Here is a 25,380-nt window from a genome sequence, read left to right as displayed (position 1 = left end):
GGATGAAGTGGTAGTTCAAAAGGGACACCCCTGTTCCATTCATTTCAGTGGAACTGCCAAAGTAGGCCGATTACTGGACCTTCTTCAAACCCTACAAGAACGTTGGGAGTTTGGGCATTTAATATTAGGCGACTTGTTTCATATTTCCATTTTTACTTTATTGTTCTGTTGACATAGCTATATGAGGTCTTATTGTTTGTGTGACGACTTGTACTTTCATTTGGCACAATGTTGGTGTAAATGCATTGTTTTGATGAGCGTTTGTTAACATTTTTGGGGGGTCAGTGTGGAAAAACCTACAATTCTATCATTAAGTTTTGCAACTTGTTTTTATGGCTTTCACTAAGCATTAAAGATGACAAGGCAACTTTGTTCGGCGGATCATTACAATTACGGCGATCCCATATTTATGTTGGCTCTATTATGTTTATTTATTACCACTTTTACTGAATAAAATGTAATTTTTTAAAAATCTGAACAATTTACCTGGTGTCTCAGTATGATACCTATAACGTTATTGTCGTGCTGACAGAACTATGTCAGGGCTGTATATTTGTGGGGCAAGTTGTAGTGTGGGTGTGTGTGTACACAGCACTGATGGATAACTATATTCTTGGTGCAATATAATAGTACAGCATGGAGCTGGTGCTGTTAAAGGTAGTCTACTCAACTTCCCCAAAACTTATTCAACTGTTTTGAGAACATTATATGGATAAACAAGATGCTTTTGTTTACTTTGTTTTACTTAGTTTTTCTCCAAATCTACAAGAGTGATTTTGAAGTCTTATGCAAATGAAGCAGTTGGTGAACCTTCAGCAATTGGAGCACTGCTTATATAGAATGGATGCTAACAGGGGGTGGCACAGGCAGGAGACTAAGTGGAAAGATCAATGCTTCAGGGAGCTGGAAGCACTAACTGTCTATTTTGCATAATATTTCAAGGTTTTTCTCCAAATCTACAAAAGTGACATACATAAAAAAGATATATTAAGATAATCCTTTAATAGTCCCACCATGGGGAAATTCATCGTGTTGCTATTGTTTATCACTGTAATGTGCGCTGCAGGCATTCAGTAGCAGATGAATATTCTCGGGGAAGGTGATAGACTCCCTAGAATAGTTTGTTTTAGTATGTTATTGATAATGAGAACTAAAGTAACTTCAATAATCAATATTAAATCAATGTATTACACTTATATCCTCTATGAAAGTGGATGACAATGAACTGTCTAGTCTGTATCTGTGTATAAACAAAAAAATCCCTATTTTTATTTGATAGTCTGATCTATGTGACAGGAATGTTAAGGTTAAGATAAGGTAATGCATGTTGGTAGTTATACTACTGTTTGCCATATAGTGACAACAGCACGGACTTATATTGTGCTTGCTTTTTATGTTTGATACAAGACATGCTGCTTTGCTTTTACTTTAGAAAACAATTTGCAAAGAATGTTAGATTACAGGGCATACTTCGGAGACTATGCTCCCCTAAGTGTAATGTTACTGAGCTGAATTATGACTATTCAGTAGGATAGCATTTTGTGTTTCCCAGATAAACTATGCAACCAAAACCAAGTGACATAAGTGATCGCACCTTCTTCTATGGAACAATGTAGGCGGTAGATCATAAGAGGCTGCATGCAATGCCTAAATTTAGGTCTATTGTTTGATTAACAATGTTTCAAAGTAGAGAACATCTTAGTGTGTGGTTAGAAAGGCAGCAGTCAAGTAATATCTGTTGTCACACAAAAGGTAGAAAGAACAGTAAAAACTGCTATTGATTTAATGCAAAAGTGGTTAATATATGTCCTCAGCAGGTACACTATTCTGGATCTGCATTATATTACATAGGCTCCATGTACTGTATCTGTCTCCATGTGCTGTATACTGTAACATTTGCTTGCAGCATAGTACATACCATACACTCACCGGCCACTTTATTAGGTACACCATGCTAGTAACGGGTTGGACCCCCTTTTGCCTTCAGAACTGCCTCAATTCTTCGTGGCATAGATTCAACAAGGTGCTGGAAGTATTCCTCAGAGATTTTGGTCCATATTGGCATGATGGCATCACACAGTTGCCGCAGATTTGTCGGCTGCACATTCATGATGCGAATCTCCTGTTCCACCACATCCCAAAGATGCTCTATTGGATTGAGATCTGGTGACTGTGGAGGCCATTGGAGTACAGTGAACTCATTGTCATGTTCAAGAAACCAGTCTGAGATGATTCCAGCTTTATGACATGGCGCATTATCCTGCTGAAAGTAGCCATCAGATGTTGGGTACATTGTGGTCATAAAGGGATGGACATGGTCAGCAACAATACTCAGGTAGGCTTTGGCGTTGCAACGATGCTCAATTGGTACCAAGGGGCCCAAAGAGTGCCAAGAAAATATTCCCCACACCATGACACCACCACCACCAGCCTGAACCGTTGATACAAGGCAGGATGGATCCATGCTTTCATGTTGTTGACGCCAAATTCTGACCCTACCATCCGAATGTCGCAGCAGAAATCGAGACTCATCAGACCAGGCAACGTTTTTCCAATCTTCAATTGTCCAATTTCGATGAGCTTGTGCAAATTATAGCCTCAGTTTCCTGTTCTTAGCTGAAAGGAGTAGCACCCGGTGTGGTCTTCTGCTGCTGTAGCCCATCTGCCTCAAAGTTCGACGTACTGTGCGTTCAGAGATGCTCTTCTGGCTACCTTGGTTGTAACGGGTGGCTATTTGAGTCACTGTTGCCTTTCTATCAGCTCGAACCAGTCTGGCCATTCTCCTCTGACCTCTGGCATCAACAACGCATTTCCGCCCACAGAACTGCCGCTCACTGGATGTTTTTTCTTTTTCGGACCATTCTCTGTAAACCCTAGAGATGGTTGTGCGTGAAAATCCCAGTAGATCAGCAGTTTCTGAAATACTCAGACCAGCCCTTCTGGCACCAACAACCATGCCACGTTCAAAGGCACTCAAATCACCTTTCTTCCCCATACTGATGCTCGGTTTGAACTGCTGGAGATTGTCTTGACCATGTCTACATGCCTAAATGCACTGAGTTGCCGCCATGTGATTGGCTGATTAGAAATTAAGTGTTTACAAGCAGTTGGACAGGTGTACCTAATAAAGTGGCCAGTGAGTGTATATTTGCGGCATTAGAACTGAAAGTGACTAATGCAAAATGTATAGCACATGCAGCAGCTTTCTATCTTCTAGCTTTAATAGTATCAACTCTGGTTTCAGATGCAAATCCTCTGCTTTAATGATAACCAGTTTGAAACTTTGGATGATGCAATAAAAGGAAACGGAAAACTGAAAGCTTTATCGGTTTTATTTAAGGTAAGAAGATTTATCTATTTTATGCCTTTGACTTGTAAAAGCACATTTAGACTGCATTATTACTGTTAAGATTTATTCATTTTCTGCCATCATCATCAAGATCTTAACATGCAAATATTAATTAACATGGGGAACATCTTGAGTGTGGAAGTTTCCCTTTAGGCTGGGGCCCCATGTAGCGTGAAAGCCGCAGCGTTTTACAATACCTGCAAAATAAGTGGGATTCTGGCTAATCCCATCCACACACTGCAGAATTATATTCGTAGCGGACATGATGCAATTTAAAAAAAAAAAAAAACGTTGTGATTTTGTAATTCACAACATGTCCATTATATACGTTTTCCTTATGGGTATCATTTCACAGAAAGTCTACAAAAGACTTTCTGCATCAAAGTGCTTTGGGAAAAAATGCAATGCATTTCCACAGTTTTTCCCACAGCACTTTTTGGCTGTGCGTTGGTACGTGGGGCCTTAACCTTGCATTTAAGTATTGCTGATGTTCAATACTCAACAGGGTTACGGAGTCTTGGTTCTGTGAGTCTAACCTACAAAGCTGAAGCACTGAACAGTAACATGCCTGATACATCTGCCTTTATTATTGTTCATATAAGCAGTAGACATATGGAGCCACTGCTTGTCTACAGCTCTGTAATCTGGCATATAAAGGTACATCCCATGCAATGCAGAGAAATCCCTCTATGATGATTATATGCTGTAGTACAGTGATTTTCAACCTTTTTTGAGCCACGGCACACTTTTTACACTTAAAAAAATCCCGGGGCACACCACCAACCAAAATGGCACAAAATGACACTAAAACAGTACATATTATACATATAGTTAATAATACAGGTTCTAAATGGTTGATTCTTTGGTTAAAATAAACTGCAGCAAAATCTGCAACAAAAACGCTGCGTTTATGCAACGTGGGGCCTCAGCCTTACGCCTCCTGCATACAAGTGGCACGCATGTGGTTTTCACTGATATAAACATTAAAAATTAATTGACAGGGCTACAAATGCAGACAGATATAGGGTATATATAGGACAGATATAGGGTAAGTATAGGACAGATATAGGGTACGTATAGGACAGATATAGGACCTGCTCTATAACTTTCAGCTCTTCAATTTGGCCCAGATGCACAGCCACAAAAAGAATGGCTGTATATATGGGTCCTTAGAAATGTATAGGTCTGTACTTTTATCCACAGTTGTGTATAAAAAGTCTGGTCATGTATATTACAGGTTACAACTCAATGTGCCTCATATTAATAGCAGTGAACCCCATCATGTCCCTCACATTAACCCCCTGTGTGCTTTATATAAGGGATACTGATATGTGAGACATATGGAGGTAATAATTAAGTAAATATCTTCATTATATAGTACCCCATATGTCACACATGTTATTAACTCTTATGTGAGCCACACAGGGGTTAATATGAGGGACATGATGGGGTTAATTGCTATTAATGTTAGGCACATGGAGTTACTAAAACTAAAGCAATAACCCCAAATGCCTGACATTCATAAGAATAGTTACTAACCTGGTGGTTTTTTTTACTTTCACTTTGTTCAGCTTCCTCTCCTCCTCTCCTATTCAGGGCTGCAGATGGCAGGAGCTCCTCCTCACGTGTAGCAGCAGGTCCAAGGAGCTCTTATCCTGTGCAGTGAGAGGCTCACCTCTGATTGGTGGGCAGGGAGAGAAGGGGGCGTGTCCTACACCTCAGCTCTAGCAGAGCAGTGAACGGACGCTCCATCTACATTTACAAGTACACGAACGTCGGGGACTGGCTGCTGTGCCAGCAAAATAGGTCTCCCGTGCCAATCTTGGCATGCGTTTGGGGAACTTTCCCCGCGGCACACCCGACCATGTGTGCACACTGGTTGAAAATCACTGCTGTAGTAGGACCTATAGACAGGACTTGTTCTGATAGGACAACCCCTTTATAGGGAGACTCACCAGAACAATCCCTATTGTACTTGAAGCACAAGGTAGCTGGGGCTCACAGAACTAAAAAGATTTTCTCTTGTTCCCGACCAGTGCCGTCATTGCTGAAGTATTAGCTTTTCATTTACTGACATGCTAATGATTTGTTTGGTGCAATAAGGAAGTCACCATTGCTTTCATCAAACCAAAGAGCTTTTCCAACTCCCATTCCCTCCCTCCCTGCTATGACTGGCATGTACATAGCCTGGCCCTGTCTATCAAAGCAGGGAGGTGCTCTTCAGTGCGATGAGAACAACGGTGACGTCCTTGCTTCACCAAACAGCTCAATAGGGTGTCAGCTGAAAGTTAATATTTCAGCCATAGAGGCAATGCTCGTGAAGCAAAAGAAAATCCATTTTATTCATGTAAACCCCAGTAATCTGACTGTGCTTATATGTAGCTCAATATAGACTGTTCTGATGACAGACTCCCTATAAAAGGCAATCTCCTAAAGATGAAGGATTTATAAGGTGTTTTAATAAAATGCAGAAACTAGTTAGACCACGTACAACATTTTTTATGAAGCATTTATACTAAATAGGACTATGTAACTGATGAAAACTATTGAAGCTGTCTCTGGCTTTAGTAGAACAATCCTTGATCCCTGAAATTATTTGAGATTATAGATAATAAGACAATAAACTGCAGTATTTGTGAGCAGAATTTTTTTTATTGTTTCCATGGCAATGCGTAGGCAAATCAGCAGCAGATGACACCTCGATATCTAAGTAGTGTGTCAGAAGATGTTATACTTTGTGCTAACTATTCTTTCGGTGTGCCAAATAGAATGTATGCCATAGTGAACATCAGAACAATCACTGACCCTGTCAATTGTCAAATTGATTGTTTCCCGTGGCATGCCATGTTGTGGTACTTGTTACAATCACAGCTCTATTACATCTTTCCTAGTACTCAGGCTGGGTTCACACTACCATTGTTAATGTTCATTGCTGCCTTCCGTCTGAGATTTTTTTTTCTCCCTGTTGATCTAACCAGTCAATGTCAGGATACAGCTGTCATTGTCTGGTTACATGTGGTCCGGGTACTCGTAGTCAATGACCACAAAAAAGCCTGGACTACAAGTGATATAAACCAGCCAATGACTGTTCACAGTCATTGACTGGTTTAGAGGTTATTCTGTCTCTGAAAGCAGGACAATGACTGAGAATTAAAGGGCGTCCAGCTATTTAACTACCAACATATTAGGTAAATCTTGAGCAATAGTCAGAACAGTCATAAACTAATCTTGAAAGCTTTGGACTTTCTGGAATATGAAATTTTTGGGAAAACTGAGCACAAATTTAATTTGTGTGGAATGAATTCATTTATCAGTAGGACCTACATATCCCACTAAGTTTTTTTTGTCTTTATTTTTTATTACTAATGTTTTGGTCATTGGATAGAGAAGTTACAAGGGATCGCTCATGGTCCTCTTATTTCTTCCGGTCACACAGAAACACATTTTATGTGAAATATACTTTTATAGGTAAAGCAGGATAGGCACAACTGCACTTACCGAAGTATGTCATGGATTACAGATCACACTGGGCTCTGTCATGGAAATAACTAAATGAACATGTGTACGTTCAATAGAACTGATGAACTATCCCATTAGTGTCACTGATGTCTGTCATATAATGGGATTTATTTTATTGCAGATTGGTGAAGAGAACGCAAATTATAATGCAATCATCAATGGAGTTGATAGCGTCCATCGATTTGGTGAGTCTGTTTTCGCTTTCTAGATCTATTTTTCAAGTAGTCATCTTTTATTTGATCTTTTTTTTTTTTTTTTTTTTTTTTTTTACAGTAGTCTCCTTTTTGTTTGATTTATTTTTGCAATAGTCACCTTTTTGTTCACTTTTATATTCTATGTGTGTAGTATCAAATAAAACACTAATGTGTGATAGTAAGCAAACCCCATATTTCTAGTATGTTATATAAAGATCCATCACTTTTGATTAACTGTTGTTCACCTGATGAAGGTGACATTGTACACTAGTACACACTAATGCCCATGTGTACAAAGTCAGCACTTTTTTTTTCTGTTCAAGGGTTTTATTAGATTTTTTTAAAATAAAGAAACCATACAAATTTTGTGGGTGTCCCCACAAAAATATGTTACAATCACATAGGTCAGGAGTCAAAAGATACATTGATAGACAATAGACATAATCAGAGAATCCAGAAACCGCAAAGTCCTGCGTAGCCTGAAAGCGAAAAGGATCAGCAGAACAATCTCATGCAAAAGAAACTAGCAGAGAGCAGTGGTGGCTCAAACCCTTTCTAGCATATGTGGTATACAAATGATCATATCTATTCAAGATAGATGGATATCCACAAGGTCCAGGTTAGTTTAAAGTGGGTATAATGGCCTCCGTGGTAAGAAATTATTTTTTTCACATGCGCTAGTGGAATTCATGATACCTATAACTTCCTGAATGTGAGGTTGTGTGGGTTGCTTACAATACATGCAAGTAACCAATTTAGTTGACATCAGAAGTTGGGCTACCATTGTTCTCTGCTGCTTAGGTCAGTCTTGAAGATCAAGCAACTAAAGGTCAGATTGTAGAGGAAGGGAGATTGGAGGGTAAATAAGACAGGCTAGGAATGACTCTGCAGCTAGCCACAGGGACCGAATCAAGGGTCAGTCCCATCCCACAATATTTGTTTCAGTAAGCCCCTCTGACCACAGCCACACCAGCAAGGGGGTGAACATTGTAGGAAAATGGTAGCTAATCGAACAGGATTATAGTACCATCTGAAATGGATTATGGTGAGTGTTTCTTGGTGTGATACACAGCAAAATAAAGAGTGGTACAGCTAGAAAGTGGACCCCCAAAGAGGTAGTGCTATTTGAATTGAAAGACCTCTCTCCCATCGCACCATATACAGGTTTGGTGAGCATATAATTTGTACATACCTATAGATAGCACTCACTTATTTTCCCATCTTATCAACTTCAGAGTCCAGCACTCAAGGATTTCCGGAACTCCTATTGAAACGATGTCAATTTATCCCTTACATTGTCAATAGGGAATAGGATGATGAGATGGGAAAAAATCCATATTTTATGCTCATATAGTTGCTTTACATTGCTTAGTGTAGTGGAGGCAAATCTTCCTCAGGAAAAATAAGCCCTCATGGATGGTTTCTATTCTATTGCGTTCTTATGATAAATCAAAATATGATTTAAATTTTTGTTTATATTTTGTGGTCTAGACATCTTAGAGCAGGCATGTCCATAGTCTGGCCTGCAGGCCAAATGTGGCCTGTGTTCAAATTTTACCCGGACCGCTGGCACTGATGCCTTTAGAGGGCCCTACTGGATCCCCACTGCGTTTTTAATAGGAAAGTGGAATGCGGCCCCCTCTTTCCTCTTCATCCACCAGGGGGCACCCATGAGCCACACATTACATCATTGTGACCTGATGTGAAGCGCACAGGTCCCATTAAAGGCTAAAGAGGGAGGCCTGTGGCCTATAAGCTAAATACCAATACTCGCCTGTCTGCTCTTCGACATGCCCTATGTCTTCCTCCTTCGGGCGCACATGATGTCAAACAGTGTTCCTGGAACAGGGAGACAAAGCAGGGCCTGGGAGCAGACAGCGAAGTACTGCTCTACTACTGCTATGGGGGAACCAGTAAAGGGTCATTGTATGGCCCAAACAGTGGCCATTTCATTGGTCACAACCCCCTTCACATACACACACCCACACACACTCACACACACACCCACACATACACAGTGGCCTCTTCACTGGTCCCCCATACTGTGTGTATAGGGACCAGAGATGGGGGCCATTATTTTGTGTGGAGAAATTAAAAGTATGCCATTTCCAATAAAAAATAATAAAATTGTTCATTTACATTTAATGTTAAAGAGGATCTTTCCTATCCACATAGATGTGTACTATTATATACCGCTAGAAATTGGATAGTTTGCTGAATTCAGCGCACTGTCAGCTTTCCAGCGGTATATAATACTGCACGTCTATGAGGACGAATAAGGTTTTTATTAATGGTTATAGCTAAGGCCTGGGAACTGCATGGGAAACTGCAGCCAAAAACACTGTGGGAAAAACCATGATGGAAACATGTCACGTTTTTTCCTGGAGCACTTTTCAAAGAAAATCCACAGAGTTTTCGTTTACAGACTTTCTGCTTTAATCACACCTATACTGAAACTGCCAGTGTTTCCGTAGGTATTATTGACATGCTACGATATACAAAATTGTAACGGTTTTTGAAATTGCAGCATTTCTGCTGTGGATATTCTTCTGCAATGCATGGATGGGACTAGCCATAATCCCATCCACCTTGCAGGTGCTGCAAAACGCCACGTTTTTTGACACAACATTTACGCTACATGGGACCCATGTCAGGCTGAATGGTTGGCCACGACACATTTTCAACTCATCAGATCTAGAACGCCTTGGAAACAGTTTGGACACCCTTGTTTTAGAGTCTTAAAATTAACAATTTACTAACTCTTTTTCAATACAGGTAAGAAGGATGAATTAGAGCCATTTGTTTTGCTGGACCTCCTGCCAAACTACACAGACAAATACTACACATACAATGGGTCACTGACAACACCCCCATGCACAGAAACCGTAGAGTGGATTGTATTTAAGGACACAGTAACAATTTCTGAAAATCAGGTAAGGAGACATGAGGAACTTTTGTCTTATTCGCAAAATTTACCTTAAAGGGGTTGTCCCTATATTGGTGGCTACAGGTAGCAAGATTTATCACTCATTAGTTGTATAGGGCTAATTCCTCAACTTTATTAAAAAACATCACCCTCGCTACATTTCACTATGGGGCAATAAACTCTTAGTTTTTTTTTGTTGCTTATTGACTTCTGTAGCTAAAAATGTAGAAACCATTTCAAACAATGAGGCATCCATTGAATAGCAGTTTTTTCAAATGCTTTGTAACTGGAATTACCTTTTATAATTTTTCCACGTTTTTTGGGTGGAAACCAGACGGACCCATTGTAGTCTATGGGTCTTCAGATTTCCATAGGTAACCTCTTTTTTTAGTGGGTTAGCTGTCCCTTTTTTGGGTCCCCAAACAGACCCGAAGAACAGAAACTCGAACGCTAGAGTAAATCTAGCGTTGTCATCTTATGTGCATTTAGTACCATGTCTCACAGTATTCTCCCTAAACTAGAGACATTTTCCATGTCAGCATGAAGAGTGGTGACAAGAAATGCTAAGGGTTGCAGTGTAGCCATTTCTGCCATCCCCATATTTTGACAGAATGGGTGTCTCTGTGTGTGGCACCCCATAAAGGAATAGATGAGCTGATAGGAGGACATGTACACATGCAGTTATGCTTATTGTAGTTTTATGGGAGTAGTGAAATATTGTAATCATAATGTAATATAATCTATAATGGAAAAAATGTGGACCAATATATCTAGAGAGGAATTTGGTCTAAGATGGGGCAGTCCATGTATTGCAAAATGTGCTCTCATGCTGATTTTGAGCTATAGTCCTTTGTCATCACATTCCAACATAAAAGTAAAAAATATGCAACTCTACAGACATTTGTGGTGTGATGTCGATGAGCTTCCACTTAGGTCCGTGTTTTTGTCCATTTAGATATAGTGAGTTATGTGTAAATCCCAGCACAGTACGTACCTAGGACTGCCATACTAGTACGAATCATACTTTCATGCAGCATTATTCTTCCCTCCTCTGAATGCAGCAGGAAAGGTTTACTCTGAATGTTCTCCTTCTGCTTGACCCCTCTACATATTTATGAGCAGTTCTAGGACATATTCCCAGAATCCCTCCGTAGGAAAACCACATTGTGGTGCTGAATGTAAAAACCGCATTCATTGTCAAAATGTATCTTACTACTGTGTTCAGCGAGACCTCCCTATACATCCCGCTGTCCTCACAGTAAGAGCTGATCCTTCCCTTTCAATAGGAAATGGCTAATCTCAAGGGTACTTTTCAGCATTTTGGTTAATCCTTTCCTTCTTTATTGAGAGGCTTTGCTTGTCTGTGACATTCTATACATTATATAGAGATATGATTGTGTTACTGTGGCAATACGGGATAGTAATACGTACATTAATGGTTGCTTTTTCTCTTCCTTACTGACAGTTGGAATATTTCTGTGAGATCCTCACAATGCAGCAGTCCGGATATGTCATGGTGATGGACTATTTACAGAACAACTTCAGGCAGCAGCACTACAAGTTCTCTGGACAAGTCTTCTCATCCTATACTGGAACAGAGGAAATACTCGAGCCAGGTCCTCACACTTGTTGAATTGTTTCCTAGTGCTTGACTTGTACTGTATGGTGTTTCATGGGGCCTGCCATAGTACTACGAAATACCACATCACGATAGGTTTCCTAACTATCATCTAATGATGTTCTCACTCCATGTACTGTAGTGAAAGTCTGGTCTGCAGAGCTGATAAGGCTGGGGTCACCCATATATCACCATGTTCCTTACAACACATGAAGTAATGTAAATAAATGGAGACACATTATGACCCTGAGGTTGCTACTATAGTGACCTGTGACTCTGAATTGCAAAAACAAAAAATTGAGCATTGAACAATTTTTTTTTGCTTTCCCTTTGGTAAATGCTTCAGCTCTGCATATTTACAATATAACTGTGTACAGACTTTCCTTAGTAACCACACAGTTAGGCTAGGTTCACACTTGCACCAGGTTCTCTCTGTCTTTCGGGTCCACCGGGGGACCTGAACAATGGAGTGCCCTTCCGCTAGAACAGCAATTACCCGTAGATTATGATGGGGTCTGCCGACTCCCTGTCTAGTCTCCCTGTCATTTTTATACTGAAGTTATAAAAAGATATTTTTATACGGCAGAGAAAACAATGCAGTCAATATGGAAACTCTGAGGCATTTGTGAACCTAGTCTTAGAGGGTTGCTAGGGAGAATATCATAGCCTGTTTTCTATTAGAAAGAAAGTTAGATAGCTTATTGACCCAAATTGTTTTTATATTGCATAGATTTTTCTCGTTAGCATTTCGCCATATTAGTTTTTCTGTCCATATTCAACATATAACATAAATACAGAAAGCCCATGTTGAAATACTGAATACAGATTATTCAGATCTTGTGTGAATGAAAACATAACTTGACATGTATGGGAGCCCTTTTACAGATTTTGCACTTAGGTACATCTTGATATTTATAAGATACTAGAGGGAGGACCCGGCTTCGCACGGGTATATTACATTTTATGTTTGTGTACTGGCCCCATAAGAATTGTCCAATTTTGCACTGGTGTATTTTGTATGTGGTTTCTGTGTATGTCCATAAGCGTAATGTGATTATGTGTATCTCATTTTGGATGTCAGTGAAAAACCTGTGATCAGTTGTTATGGATACCTGGAGTAAAGCTGTATCTAATCCTTCCCCGTGTAGTACTGTGTTTAGATGCACGTGTCTAATCCTTGTTGGTGTGGTACTTTGTGCAGATGCACATATCTAATCCTCCCCATGTGATATTGTGTGAAGAGGCGCGTATCTAATCCTCCAGTAAGTGAAACTGTGCAGACGCGCGTATCTAATGACTCTGGCGTGTGGTACTGTGTGCAGATGCGCATATCTAATCCTCCCCCATGTGGAACTGTGTGCTGAGACGCGTATCTAATTCTCTGGCCTGTGGTACTGTATGCAGAGGCCTGTATCTAATCCTCCCCTGTGTGGTACTGTGTTCAGATGCACGTATCTAATCCTCCCCTGTGTGGTATTGTGTGAAGAGGCGCGTATCTAATCCTACGGCGTGTGGAACTGTGTGTAGACGCGCGTGTCCAATCCCCCGGCATGTGGTACTGTGTGTAGACGCGCGTATCTAATTCTCTGGCTTGTGGTACTGTGTGCAGACGCGCGTATCTAATCCTCCCCCGTGTGATACTGTGTGCTGAGACGCGTATCTAATTCTCTGGCTTGTGGTACTGTGTGCAGAGGCATGTATCTAATCCTCCAAAGTGTGATACTGTGTGCACACACGTATCTAATCCTCCCCTGTGTGGTACTGTGTGAAGAGGCGCGTATCTAATCCTACTGCATGTGGTACTGTGTGCAGACGCGTGTATCTAATTCTATGGCGTGTACAACTGTGTGCAGACGTGCGTATCTAATCCTTTGGAGTGTGGAACTGTGTGTAGACGTGTGTATCTAATCCTACGGCATGTGGTATTCTGTGCAGACGTGTGTATCTAATCCTATGGCGTGTACAACTGTGTGCAGACGCGCGTATCTAATCCTCTGGAGTGTGGAACTGTGTGTAGACGCGCGTATCTAATTCTACGGCATGTGGTACTGTGTGCAGACGCGCGTATCTAATCCTCCCCCATGTGGTACTGTGTGTAGACGCGCGTATCTAATCTTACTGCATGTGGTACTGTGTGAAGACGCGTGTATCTAACCCTATGGCGTGTACAACTGTATGAAGACACGTGTATCTAATCCTCCCCTGTGTGGTATTGTGTGAAGAGGTGCGTATCTAATCCTACAGTGTGTGGAACTGTGTGTAGATGCATGTATCCAATCCCCCAGCATGTGGTACTGTGTGCAGACGCGCGTTTATAATCCTATGGCATGTGGTACTGTGTGTAGACGCGTATATCTATTCCTCCCCCATGTGGTACTGTGTTCTGAGACGCGTATCTAATTCTCTGGCTTGTGGTACTGTGTGCAGAGGCATGTATCTAATCCTCCAAAGTGTGGTACTGTGTGCACACACACGTATCTAATCTTCCCCTGTGTGGTATTGTGTGAAGAGGCGCGTATCTAATCCTTCGGCGTGTGGAACTGTGTGTAGACGCACGTATCTAATCCTACTGCATGTGGTACTGTGTGAAGACGCGTGTATCTAATCCTATGGCGTGTACAACTGTGTGCAGACGCGCGTATCTAATCCTCTGGAGTGTGGAACTGTGTGTAGACGCCTGTATCTAATCCTTCGGTATGTGGAACCGTGTGCAGACGTACATATCAAATCCTTCAGTGTGTGGAACTGTGTGCAGAAGCGCGTATTTAATTCTCTGGTTTGTGGGACTGTGTGCAGACCCGTGTATCTAATCCACTGGCGTGTGATACTGTGTCCTGATCTGTGTATCTAATCCTCTGATGCGTGTATCTCAGTTTGGATATCAGTGTTGTATTGTGCATGTGGAGTGACCGTGTGTATTGCAGTTGGAATATGAGTGAAAGTCTTGCAGGGCACTGTGTTTGAAATGCTGTATCTCAGCAACGGTACGTCCGAGCGAGTTGGAGTCTCGTCTTAAACCTTCCCGGATATCTGAAGTATCTCTGTACCAAATTTGGTGAAGATCGGTCCAGTCATTTAGTTCGCATTAGAGTACAGACAGACAGACAGAAATTCATTTTTATAATATACACTCACTGGCCACTTTATTAGGTACACCATGCTAGTAACGGGTTGGACCCCCTTTTGCCTTCAGAACTGCCTCAATTCTTCGTGGCATAGATTCAACAAGGTGCTGGAAGCATTCCTCAGAGATTTTGGTCCATATTGACATGATGGGTACATTGTGGTCATAAAGGGATGGACATGGTCAGCAACAATACTCAGGTAGGCTTTGGCGTTGCAACGATGCTCAATTGGTACCAAGGGGCCCAAAGAGTGCCAAGAAAATATTCCCCATACCATGACACCACCACCACCAGCCTGAACCGTTGATACAAGGCAGGATGGATCCATGCTTTCATGTTGTTGACACCAAATTCTGACCCTACCATCCGAATGTCGCAGCAGAAATCGAGACTCATCAGACCAGGCAACGTTTTTCCAATCTTCAATTGTCCAATTTCGATGAGCTTGTGCAAATTGTAGCCTCAGTTTCCTGTTCTTAGCTGAAAGGAGTGGCACCCGGTGTGGTCTTCTGCTGCTGTAGCCCATCTGCCTCAAAGTTCGACGTATTGTGCGTTCAGAGATGCTCTTCTGGCTACCTTGGTTGTAACGGGTGGCTATTTGAGTCACTGTTGCCTTTCTATCAGCTCGGACCAGTCTGGCCATTCTCCTCTGACCTCTGGCATCAACAACGCATTTCCGCCCACAGAACTGCCGCTCACTGGATGTTTTTTCTTTTTCGGACCATTCTCTGTAAACCCTAGAGATGGTTGTGCGTGAAAATCCCAGTAGATCAGCAGTTTCTGAAATACTCAGACCAGCCCTTCTGGCACCAACAACCATGCCACGTTCAAAGGCACTCAAATCACCTTTCTTCCCCATACTGATGCTCGGTTTGAACTGCAGGAGATTGTCTTGACCATGTCTACATGCCTAAATGCACTGAGTTGCCGCCATGTGATTGGCTGATTAGAAATTAAGTCTTAACGAGCAGTTGGACAGGTGTACCTAATAAAGTGGCCGGAGAGTGTAGATATCACATAGCATTACATTTTCTACTTTGTTATAAAAGTTGCTGTGCATTATTAGAGCAAGGAATTTACTTATTAAATTCATGTTTAAGACGCAACCATACCTTTTTATCAAATAGGCAATACCAATCACCATAATCATACATTGAGGCCCCACGTTAAGAAAACGCAGCGTTTTGGTCCTGCAAAAAATGCTACATTTTACAATATCTACAAAGTGGATGGGATTCCAGCTAATCCCATCTACGCATTGCAGAAAAATATCCATACTTGAGTTTTTGTAAATCGCAGCATGTCCATTATACCTATGGAAACACTGGAGTGTTCTATATAGGTACAATAGAAGCAGAAAGCTCTGTGGACTTTCTGTGACAACACAGTGCATTTCTGCCTCGGTATTTTCCGCAGCAAAAAAAAAAAAAAGGAATTTACAACTTTTTGCAGATAGGGAATGGTTATTCTGTCTAGATGTCTGTCCATCAGATTTATCAAATTCAACTTTTATAAAGACTTTTAAATATTAAAATTAATATTTTAATATTAATAGTATAAATTTAAGTGAAAAAAGGATTTTTACATTGTAAGCATTGTTCTATGTTTCTATATTCACATTGATAGAGTACAATAAACAGACCTTACTATGGAAGGACAAGGTCAAGTCTGTTGCCTTTGTTAGGCAGTAAACCTAAATAATGGTAACAATACTAATGTATGCAGCTATAGTCACTTTGTGGTAATCTGTAGACACAATTTGAGGCATATACATCATTATTCCTAAAGCCATCTCTTAGTATACAGCTCCCTCTACTGTACAGAAATAGATTGCTGGCAGACTTTCTCAAACTGAATTTTTACTATAGTTATTTATTTCCTATATTACTATTAACCATGTTGGTGCCAGAGGATCTGATGCTACGTTTAGTAATCCAAGATGAGCGTGCATTAATTTATCTGGTTACGCAATTAGTATTTATCATTATTCCACTTCTACAAATAAATATAAAAGAAGCCTCATCAGTTCCATCTGCCATATTTCAGGTTCTCTCTTTTCAGAAAAAGGTTTGACTGCCAATCACTATTGTAGCTATAGGGGTCGCAGCAGTCACACTTGTGAGTCTTCGGGTGGGGAGGGGATGGGGGTCACGGGCCCCTCTCACTCCACTAAGTCTGATTGTATTTTCATGATGTCTAAGAGCATGCCTATCCTAAATCCTTCTCCCCTGCTTTCTGTACTGAGATTTATAATACACTGGTTGCTTCACATATCTATCCAGGTAATACTTTAGTTTTCAATCTTAAAAGTAGCAGTTTGTCAGTGTACAGTTACTAAATGGAGCAGCTGCAAATGGGAAAGCTGAAAGGTTTTAAAGGTTATGGTGTTTTCATAGTACATCTATATGGAAGAGATTGCTGAGCTATATAGGAGATTTTACTCCATACCCACCAATGCTAGTGCTACAGTACAATGATGAGTCACTTAAAGAGGTTCTTACATGAACATAACTGTATTTAAATTTGTATACCATTAATATTATTACAAATATATATTCTTAAACATTTTAGAGTTTCAAAGTTTTTCTTCTTTTCTAATAATCTTATGCTAGGCTCACTCTAGCGTGCAACTTTCAATTTCTTCAGGTCTGCTTGGGGATCCAAAAAATGGAAAGCTAACCCACTTAAAAAGCAGTTACCTGTGGACCCCATAGACTATGATGGGGTTCAACAGTTTTCTGGACGAAAAATGCAGGTTCGGGGACGGAAACCCTGAGCAGAGTTTAAATGTGAACCCAGCCTTAGAGAGACAACCATTGATTGCCAATGTATACGACCATAAATGTAGGAACTTTCTATGGTCTGACTTTTCAGAAACACATTTAAGGTTTCCTTATTGTGGACAGGATACCAGGCAAGGACATGATCTGCATGAGAAGATAACAATAGGATGTGCAAACATTTAGACAGGCAGTCTACACAGCACATTTATCATGCTTGAGTCACTGTCTTACTTCTTATGCCTTTTCAGACTGCCCATGTAACTTTACTTTGTCTAACTATTAATAAATGCGGACAACTCTTTTTACATTTTTCCAGTGTGTAGCTCAGAACCTGAAGATGTCCAGGCTGAATCCCAGAACAGCACAAGTCTTTTAATTACTTGGAAGAGGCCGCGGGTTGTGTATGAAGCAGTTATTGAGCGATATGTAGTCTACTACCAACAGCTACAAGGAGAAGACCAAACTAGACATGGCTATCTGACAGATGGCTACCAGGATTTGGTAATTGTTCTGTACTTTTTATTTTCTGTTTTGTTCTATGTATAAGGATACAGGAATAAAAAAAATCAGACATTTAAGCCATATATTTATTACCACATAAAACAAATCATCATTGAAAGAAAATGTGAAAAGTTATAGGACTTTGAATATAGCAACACAAATGGTGTTTAAACAGTTTCTTTCTATTCTCTTTCATAAGTTGCTCAATAAGTTAAATGTCTCCCAAAATAATACTCATAAAAATGCAAGACATCCTGCAAAGAACAAGCCCTCATATGTCTATGCTTACTAAAAAAAAATACAAATGTATGAGTTTCAGTATGCAGTGGTGCAAAAACTAAAATCGTCCTATGGTCCTGAAGCAAAGAATAGCTAAAATAAAATAAAATGTCGCCTGAAAATATCATCTGAATATCACCTGAACATTATTTTAGTTCCTCCACAACTTGGTAAAGAATACTGATAATTTAGCGCCTTCATCCATTCTAGCATTGGGATGTTCTGAGGTACATCTGCCGAGGAGAGCGAAATAACACATAAATGGTCTTGTGTTTTGGGTCCTATTGTAATAAATGGCGCCCATACTTCAGAAACTGTGTCATCCATCTTGCACCCTGTATCTCTTTACTCCCAGCATCTGCTTAGGTGATAGATCTCAATTTTTGTGTGTGTTCGCATGCATCAGATTTTTTTAAAGAAAGATCTGCGACTGAAAAGCAGTTCCATTTATCTGGTGATTTTATATTCTACTACTTTCACAGACATTTGGGGTAAGGACATAGGTTGGAATTTTGCATACAGTTTCTGAAGCCTAAACCAGTTGTGGAAGCGTGAGAATCTATAAATGACAAATGGTTGTTCTCTTATATTCAGTCCAATTCTGATGTTGACATTAGAACAACATAAAACAACCCTTTATGGTTAAGAAACAAATGTCATTAAAAGGATTCTACCATTAAAATCAATTTTTTTTTCGTAGATCACACATAGGAATAGCCTTAAGATAATAGCCTTTAGATGTCTTCTCCACATCGCCGTTCGGTAGAAATGTGTAATTAAAAAATAGTAAAAATCCATCGTCGACCAGGCGGCAAATTTTCAATAAAATATAACCTTTATTTCTTGATAGAGATAAAATGTTACATGGTAACAGGGAGTGGATTAATCGTGCAGACACATGGTATGGCTACGTGTTTCAGAACGATAAACGTTCCTTCCTCATAGCATAGGGTTACCCTGATTTTATTTTTTTATTTTTTTGTTATTGCAGTCAATAAAAGCAGAGCTGTAGTATCAGTACTCGGCCACTATACAGGGCACAAAACCACGTACAAATAGCATATCTACCTTCAGACAGTTGATCCGCGCACAAGCTAGCTGTCAGCACCCCCATTGTTCAGATATTTATGCCCATCATAAGGACCGATCATAATTAAAAAAAAAAAAAAGAAAAACCCTTTTAACGCCTTTGTCTTGATTTAATTTTCAGGAGAAATGTTCCTTTATTGCCCTTCCTAACTGGGATTCTTCAAGATTCTATTCTATTAAACTGCAGATTCAGTATGACAAGAAATAATAGTAGACCCCAATTATTCCCATTACAATTTCAGTTCAGCAATTTACATTATATTTTTGTCTTTTAGGGTGCAATTTTGTATAATTTAATGCCCAACACAAGTTACGTACTTCAAGTTGTGGCATTGTGCAGCAATGGTCTGTATGGAAAGCGCAGTGATCAGGTGGTTCTTGATATGACTGCGGACAATCCAGGTATGACATTTCTAAATATATCCTTAAATATTGAGGTTTACAGAACTGTGCAAAAGTTTTCGGATGGTGTAAAAAAAAAAATTACTGCCAAGTAACAAATACTTTCAAACATAGAAGTGTTAATAGTTTATTTTAATAATTGTGTCGTTAATGTTAATAGTTCATTAAAATGTCAGGATTTTTTTTTTTATTACTGAAAGAGTAGTTGAGGCTTGGAACATTCTTACAGAATGCTTGGGATAAACACTAGGGTAAAATGCAAATAATTCAAGGGCAGATTAGCTGGACTATGATTTGAAAATGAATGAACAAAAGAGAAATCTACCGTATTTTTAGGACTATAAGACGCACCTAGGTTTTAGAGGAGGAAAATAGGGAAAAAAAATTTTGAAGCAAAAAATTGTAAAATATTTAATATATGGAAGTTGTAGTTTTGCAACAGCTGCAAGGCCACATTGACAGGTGACCCTGCAACTGTACGGGGACGCATAGAGTGTTTGTTTTTTTGCGGGGCCAGATGTACTTTTTAGTTATACCATTTTGGGGAATGTCTATTGCTTAGATCACCTTGTATTGAAAAAACCCCCGGCTGTTTAGCACTTGTGATTTTGACGTTCACCGTACAGGAAAACTATTAGTAGGCATTTTCGGAAACAGGGATACCTAATGTGTATGTGTTTGACATATGATTTTCTACTTTTATATATATTCTAGGGAAAGGAGGTGATTTAGAACTTTTATTTATTTCATTTTTTTATTATATATTTTTAAAGTTTTTTTTTTTTTTAAACTATTTTATTCCCCCCTGGGGGCTTGAAACTGCAGTCACTTGATTGCAAGTCCCATAGATGGCAATACAACTGTATTGCCGTCTATGGGACATTCTGTATATTACTATTACGGCTGGTCATAGACCCAGCCACAATACTAATATAGCAGTGACAGGCCTGGGAGCCTTCAGTAGGCTCCCGGCTGTCACCCGAACAGGTCGGCTCCTGCAATATTGCCACGCAGGAGTCAGCCTGCAACTTTACAGGCCCCGGGGAAGAAGGGGCCGCCAATACAGACCCAGCATCCACTGTAATAGAGAGGCGGATGCCGGCAAGAGATAGACGCTGGCACAGGTGCCGGAGCCTGAGACATCGCTACGGTCCTCTGCCCTGCATGAAGCCAGCAGCGGCAGGGGCGATGCTATTCCGCTCCTCCGTCCCCCCGCTGCTGGCTTCATGCAGGGCAGAGGAGCGCAGCGATGTCTCAGGCCCCGGCACCTGTGCCAGCGTCTATCCCTCGCCGGCATCCACCTCTCTATTACAGTGGATGCCAGGCGGCCACATTCGGACTATAAGACGCACCCTTCTTTCCCCCCCAAATTTTGGGGGAAAAAAGTGCGTCTTATAGTCCGAAAAATACGGTAAATCATTCAATATTTGGTGTGACCACCCTGTGCCTTCAAAACACCATCAATTCTTCTAGGTACATGCGCATGCAAATTTTGAAGGAACTTGGCAGGGGAGTTCTGCAAAAGATTTTGTAGAACGCACCACAGATCTTGCTTGTTCAAAGCCTCCTTCATGTAGTCCCAGACAGATTTGATGATGATGATGATTAGATGAGGACTTTGTGGGGGCCATATTAACACTTCTAGGACCCCTACTCCATTGGGCGGTCACATCAGACTCATTCACTTTATTTTGTTAATTGATAAAAATTAACTACTAACCCTTCTATGATTGTACACAGATATATATATATATATATATATATATATATATATATATATATATATATATATATAGTGTACAGAGTTTATTTTACAGTTGAGTATTGATTGCTTATGAGTTTACATTATACATACAATAATAGTTACACAAGTATCTGATATACAGTGGAGTATATAGTCATGTATGCTTATAGTCAGCAGGCCTTGCCATACAGTATTATATCTGCTGGAAACATTTATAAGATGAATCATTTTGCAGGCAGTATTTTTTGTTATCTGAATGTTTATATCTAATTTATATAGTTCTATATAAAACCCTCTTGTCTGCTCACCAGTCGCTTCACATATTTGCACCTAAGTATATCAATCATATACACAGAAATCTATTGACCATGAAGAATACTTTCTATTTCCCATTACTGTATATGCCTACTCAAAAGAATAGTTTTTATAAATAAAACTTATTTTTTCCACATCATCTTAAGAATAACGTTTTCTTTTGAAACGGACAACATATTTATAAAGCCTCCTTGACACTTTTTCCAAACCATAAACCACAATCTTAATTTGTGTCAGAAATGGGGGCTTGACCGATGAGAGAAGTGGCAAAACTAGGTACAACATGTGATACTTGTATGTGATGTTGGGAAGTATATACTACATTACTTCTCAGCAATATACCAATCTACATCAAGTCTGGCAACTGTATGTCAAAGGCTTGTCAGAATTCATGAATTACCTTGATGTTGTTTATCTTAGTGTTGGTGGAACAGCACCATTGGTTATTTGATTTGTGTATTTGGGGCATTTTTGGCTACGTACAGTCGGTTATAATTTTTCGTATCCCATGAATACTTCAATGCTGAATAGTCAGCCTAATACCCTAAATGTCACATTAAAAGTATACAAACCCCCCTGTTGAATTTATGGCTGAAATAAATATTATTGGCACATAAAGTCAATGCCATAATTGCATTTTAACTCTTTAGCGATCTAACACATTTAGTCTTAAATCAGTAACTCTTTATCGCTCTCTGCATTCCAGCTTTCAATTTTTTACATTTTATTTCAATGTAGCTTTAGGAGACCTTGTATTTTGTGGGTACATAAGATTTTTGATCAGTTTTTACTTTTGAGAGCTGAGATCAGAAAACATAAATTGTAGCATTTGAATTTTAATGTTTATGAGGCTTATCATGTAGATAAATGTACTAATTTTATTTTAGGGGGATTTATGGATGTGGTAATATCAATTATGTGTGTGTTTTTTGTTTTTCTGTTTCATTAACAAGGGGGGGGGGAGTCTATGTTTCTGTAAAACAACTTAGGTGCTGCATATAAGGGGTTAATTAGCAAATATGCTTCTGATTGATAATGAGGGGAGGGGGTGATATCATAAACAAAAGACCATGGTACCCCCTCCCTTGGGGTTATCTCAACTGACAGGGACAGGAGAATAATAAAATCACTTAGCTCAAGCCCTGAGGAGTTAAAGGCCAACTTTACACTATATTACATTGCATTATTACAGTTTATTCTAATTTCTTGAATGGAGCTAAGCTGTAATACCAACCAAAGCCCTTTGACAGAAGTGGTGTTGTTTGTGGAAAAAAAATGAACAAACCCTTTAAGGTATCTATAATCTAATGTTAAAAGCCCAGACTTGTAACCATTCAGGCTATGGCTAATGTGCAGAGTATGGTGCACAATTCCTTGGGTGATTCACAAAATGCCACCTATATCCAACTTAACATAAACTATCATTATTTATACTAAACTAGTAAAGAGTTCATAACATTTAACAAGTGTCCATTCCATTAAGCATTTATGTTTCATGCGTCTGATCATATCAAATTATAATTTCATGCTATTAATAAATGTATCATAACTGATGGTTGTGTGTTCACTTTCAGCCATTTTTAATGCAGTTTCATGTAACTTCCATCAGTTGCTATTTTATGTTATAATTGGTTGCATATATCCATCACTTGTATGACAATCGACACAATGCGATTTCTTTGCCACCTTTCTCCTTTCTTCTAAATCACTTAATCTGGTGAAAGGATCCTATGTAATATTTTTATATCTGACTGTATTGTAAATTTAACCATAGTAACTAATATTATTATATTTTAAGTATTAATATTAATATATTGTATGTTTTATTACATATATTGTACCATGATGTAAGAAGTGGAGAATATTTTGTGCTGAACAAATATTGACCACATTTTATGACTATTGCATAGGATTCTTCTTTCACAAATGAATATATTTAATGTCTTCACCCATTTGCATGAATACTTACTTCTTATTTTCACAAACACTGTTGTACAATGTCTATACGCAATCTATGTATAATATATGATAAGAATCATGTAATTTTCATCTGTTTATCTATATTCATTTACCCAGTAATTTTACCTTGCCATTGTTCTTGTTTTCATTGTAGAGTTGTAATGTGTTTCCATTATACAACTATAATTATGCATGTAATGTTCTTTGTGCTAGTGAATGCTAATAAGTTCATAATTAGTATTTTAATAAAATATTTATTGTAAGCATTGTTAATCAGGTCGATATATAGCACTCCAGTGCTTGCCATACATTTGCTTGTGTTGACCCTACAATTAGCTCAACCATCCCGCTGAGATAGATCGCAAAGTCTATACTTTGTTGGCTACTAATAATTCAGATGGTTTCTTTCTGCAAAATTAAATGTATATGTGTTCAGTCTCAATATATGGAATACTGGCAAACTCATCATCATTTTATGTCAAAGGTAAGAACATTACTTGTTTTAATTGTTTATTTATTTTTTTTTACAGGCAAAATACAGTTATTGCACTTTAGATGTAAAAATAGTTTTCACCTACTCATGTACAATAGTTTTTAGATACCAACTTGCTAGTTATTGCTGCTACTCACTGTGCTAAACCTTCATTGCCAGTCTGAGTCATATCTTGTCTTTACAGTAGAATAGTGAAGAGGACCTTTCACATCCTCATCAATGTGCGGTATTCTATACCACTAGAAGCCGACAGTGCACTGAATTCAGCTCTCTGTCTGCTTTACCGGTATGCACCCTGGAGCTGGATATATCGATGTGTCAGGGTGTATATAGTTCAGCGTCATCGCTGGGCTTTGAGGAATGTCCCCCATGACAGTACAAGGCTATGGAATGAGGGGTATTCTCCACAGTCCAGCGATGACCCTAGGCTCTAAGGCCCACCCTTCTGACAGTGGGGAGATATCCATGTCGAAATTAATGTCACTGATATTCCAGCACCGGGGTGCAGACATTGCTCTGAATTCAGTGGACTGTTGGCTTTCTAGCTGTATATAATACCGCACTTCTACAAAGACATGAAAGGTCCTCTTTAAAATAACCATAATGTACAATGGTGTTCTCCATACCAGTCTCTATAGCCCATGAGTTAGCAGAGAGTGTACCTAATTTTGGACAGGCCTTGACATAAATTAGATGCATCCTCCAACAGCCTATGCACTTATGCTGAAATCTATGCCAACTGGTGTATATTTCAGTCATCATTTACACAATAAAACTGTTAGTCCAACTCTTAGTACAATCCTAACTACTGCTTGATTCGGTGGCCATGCTGCTGTGGTCACAGGACTTAATCAAAAATTTCCTGCTATAGACTCACTTGTAATTCCATGTTTACGGAGGATATTCAAGTTGTCATGGAGCAAGAAGGAAGGAAAGCTCCATTCTGAGATTAGTGAAAGTCGCAGCTTGCGATCCCATCACATCAAGATCATCACATAAACACCACTATAGAGTAAACTCAAAAATAGAAGTTGCTAAAAATATTAGTAAACATACATATTGTAGTGGAAAAAAAAATCTGTGA

The 25,380-nt window shown here is 39.4% G+C and overlaps 1 protein-coding gene across 5 annotated transcripts in view; it reads left to right on the top strand.

The window, feature by feature from the left end:
• Positions 1-25,380, top strand: part of PTPRZ1 (protein tyrosine phosphatase receptor type Z1) — a 160,444-nt gene that overhangs the window by 74,858 nt on the left and 60,206 nt on the right. For all 5 annotated transcript variants that reach the window (XM_075274198.1, XM_075274202.1, XM_075274201.1 and 2 more), the window contains 6 exons: positions 3,245-3,340; positions 6,990-7,053; positions 9,838-9,995; positions 11,454-11,604; positions 17,831-18,015; positions 19,659-19,785. In XM_075274198.1, the coding sequence (XP_075130299.1) occupies positions 3,245-3,340; positions 6,990-7,053; positions 9,838-9,995; positions 11,454-11,604; positions 17,831-18,015; positions 19,659-19,785 (781 nt within the window). The remainder of the gene's footprint in view (positions 1-3,244; positions 3,341-6,989; positions 7,054-9,837; positions 9,996-11,453; positions 11,605-17,830; positions 18,016-19,658; positions 19,786-25,380) is intronic.

Source organism: Leptodactylus fuscus, chromosome 5, assembly GCF_031893055.1.
Source record: "Leptodactylus fuscus isolate aLepFus1 chromosome 5, aLepFus1.hap2, whole genome shotgun sequence".
Lineage (NCBI taxonomy): Eukaryota > Metazoa > Chordata > Amphibia > Anura > Leptodactylidae > Leptodactylus > Leptodactylus fuscus.
The sequence above is the reverse complement of the archived record's forward strand: the minus strand, read 5'-3'. Positions and strand labels throughout refer to the sequence as shown.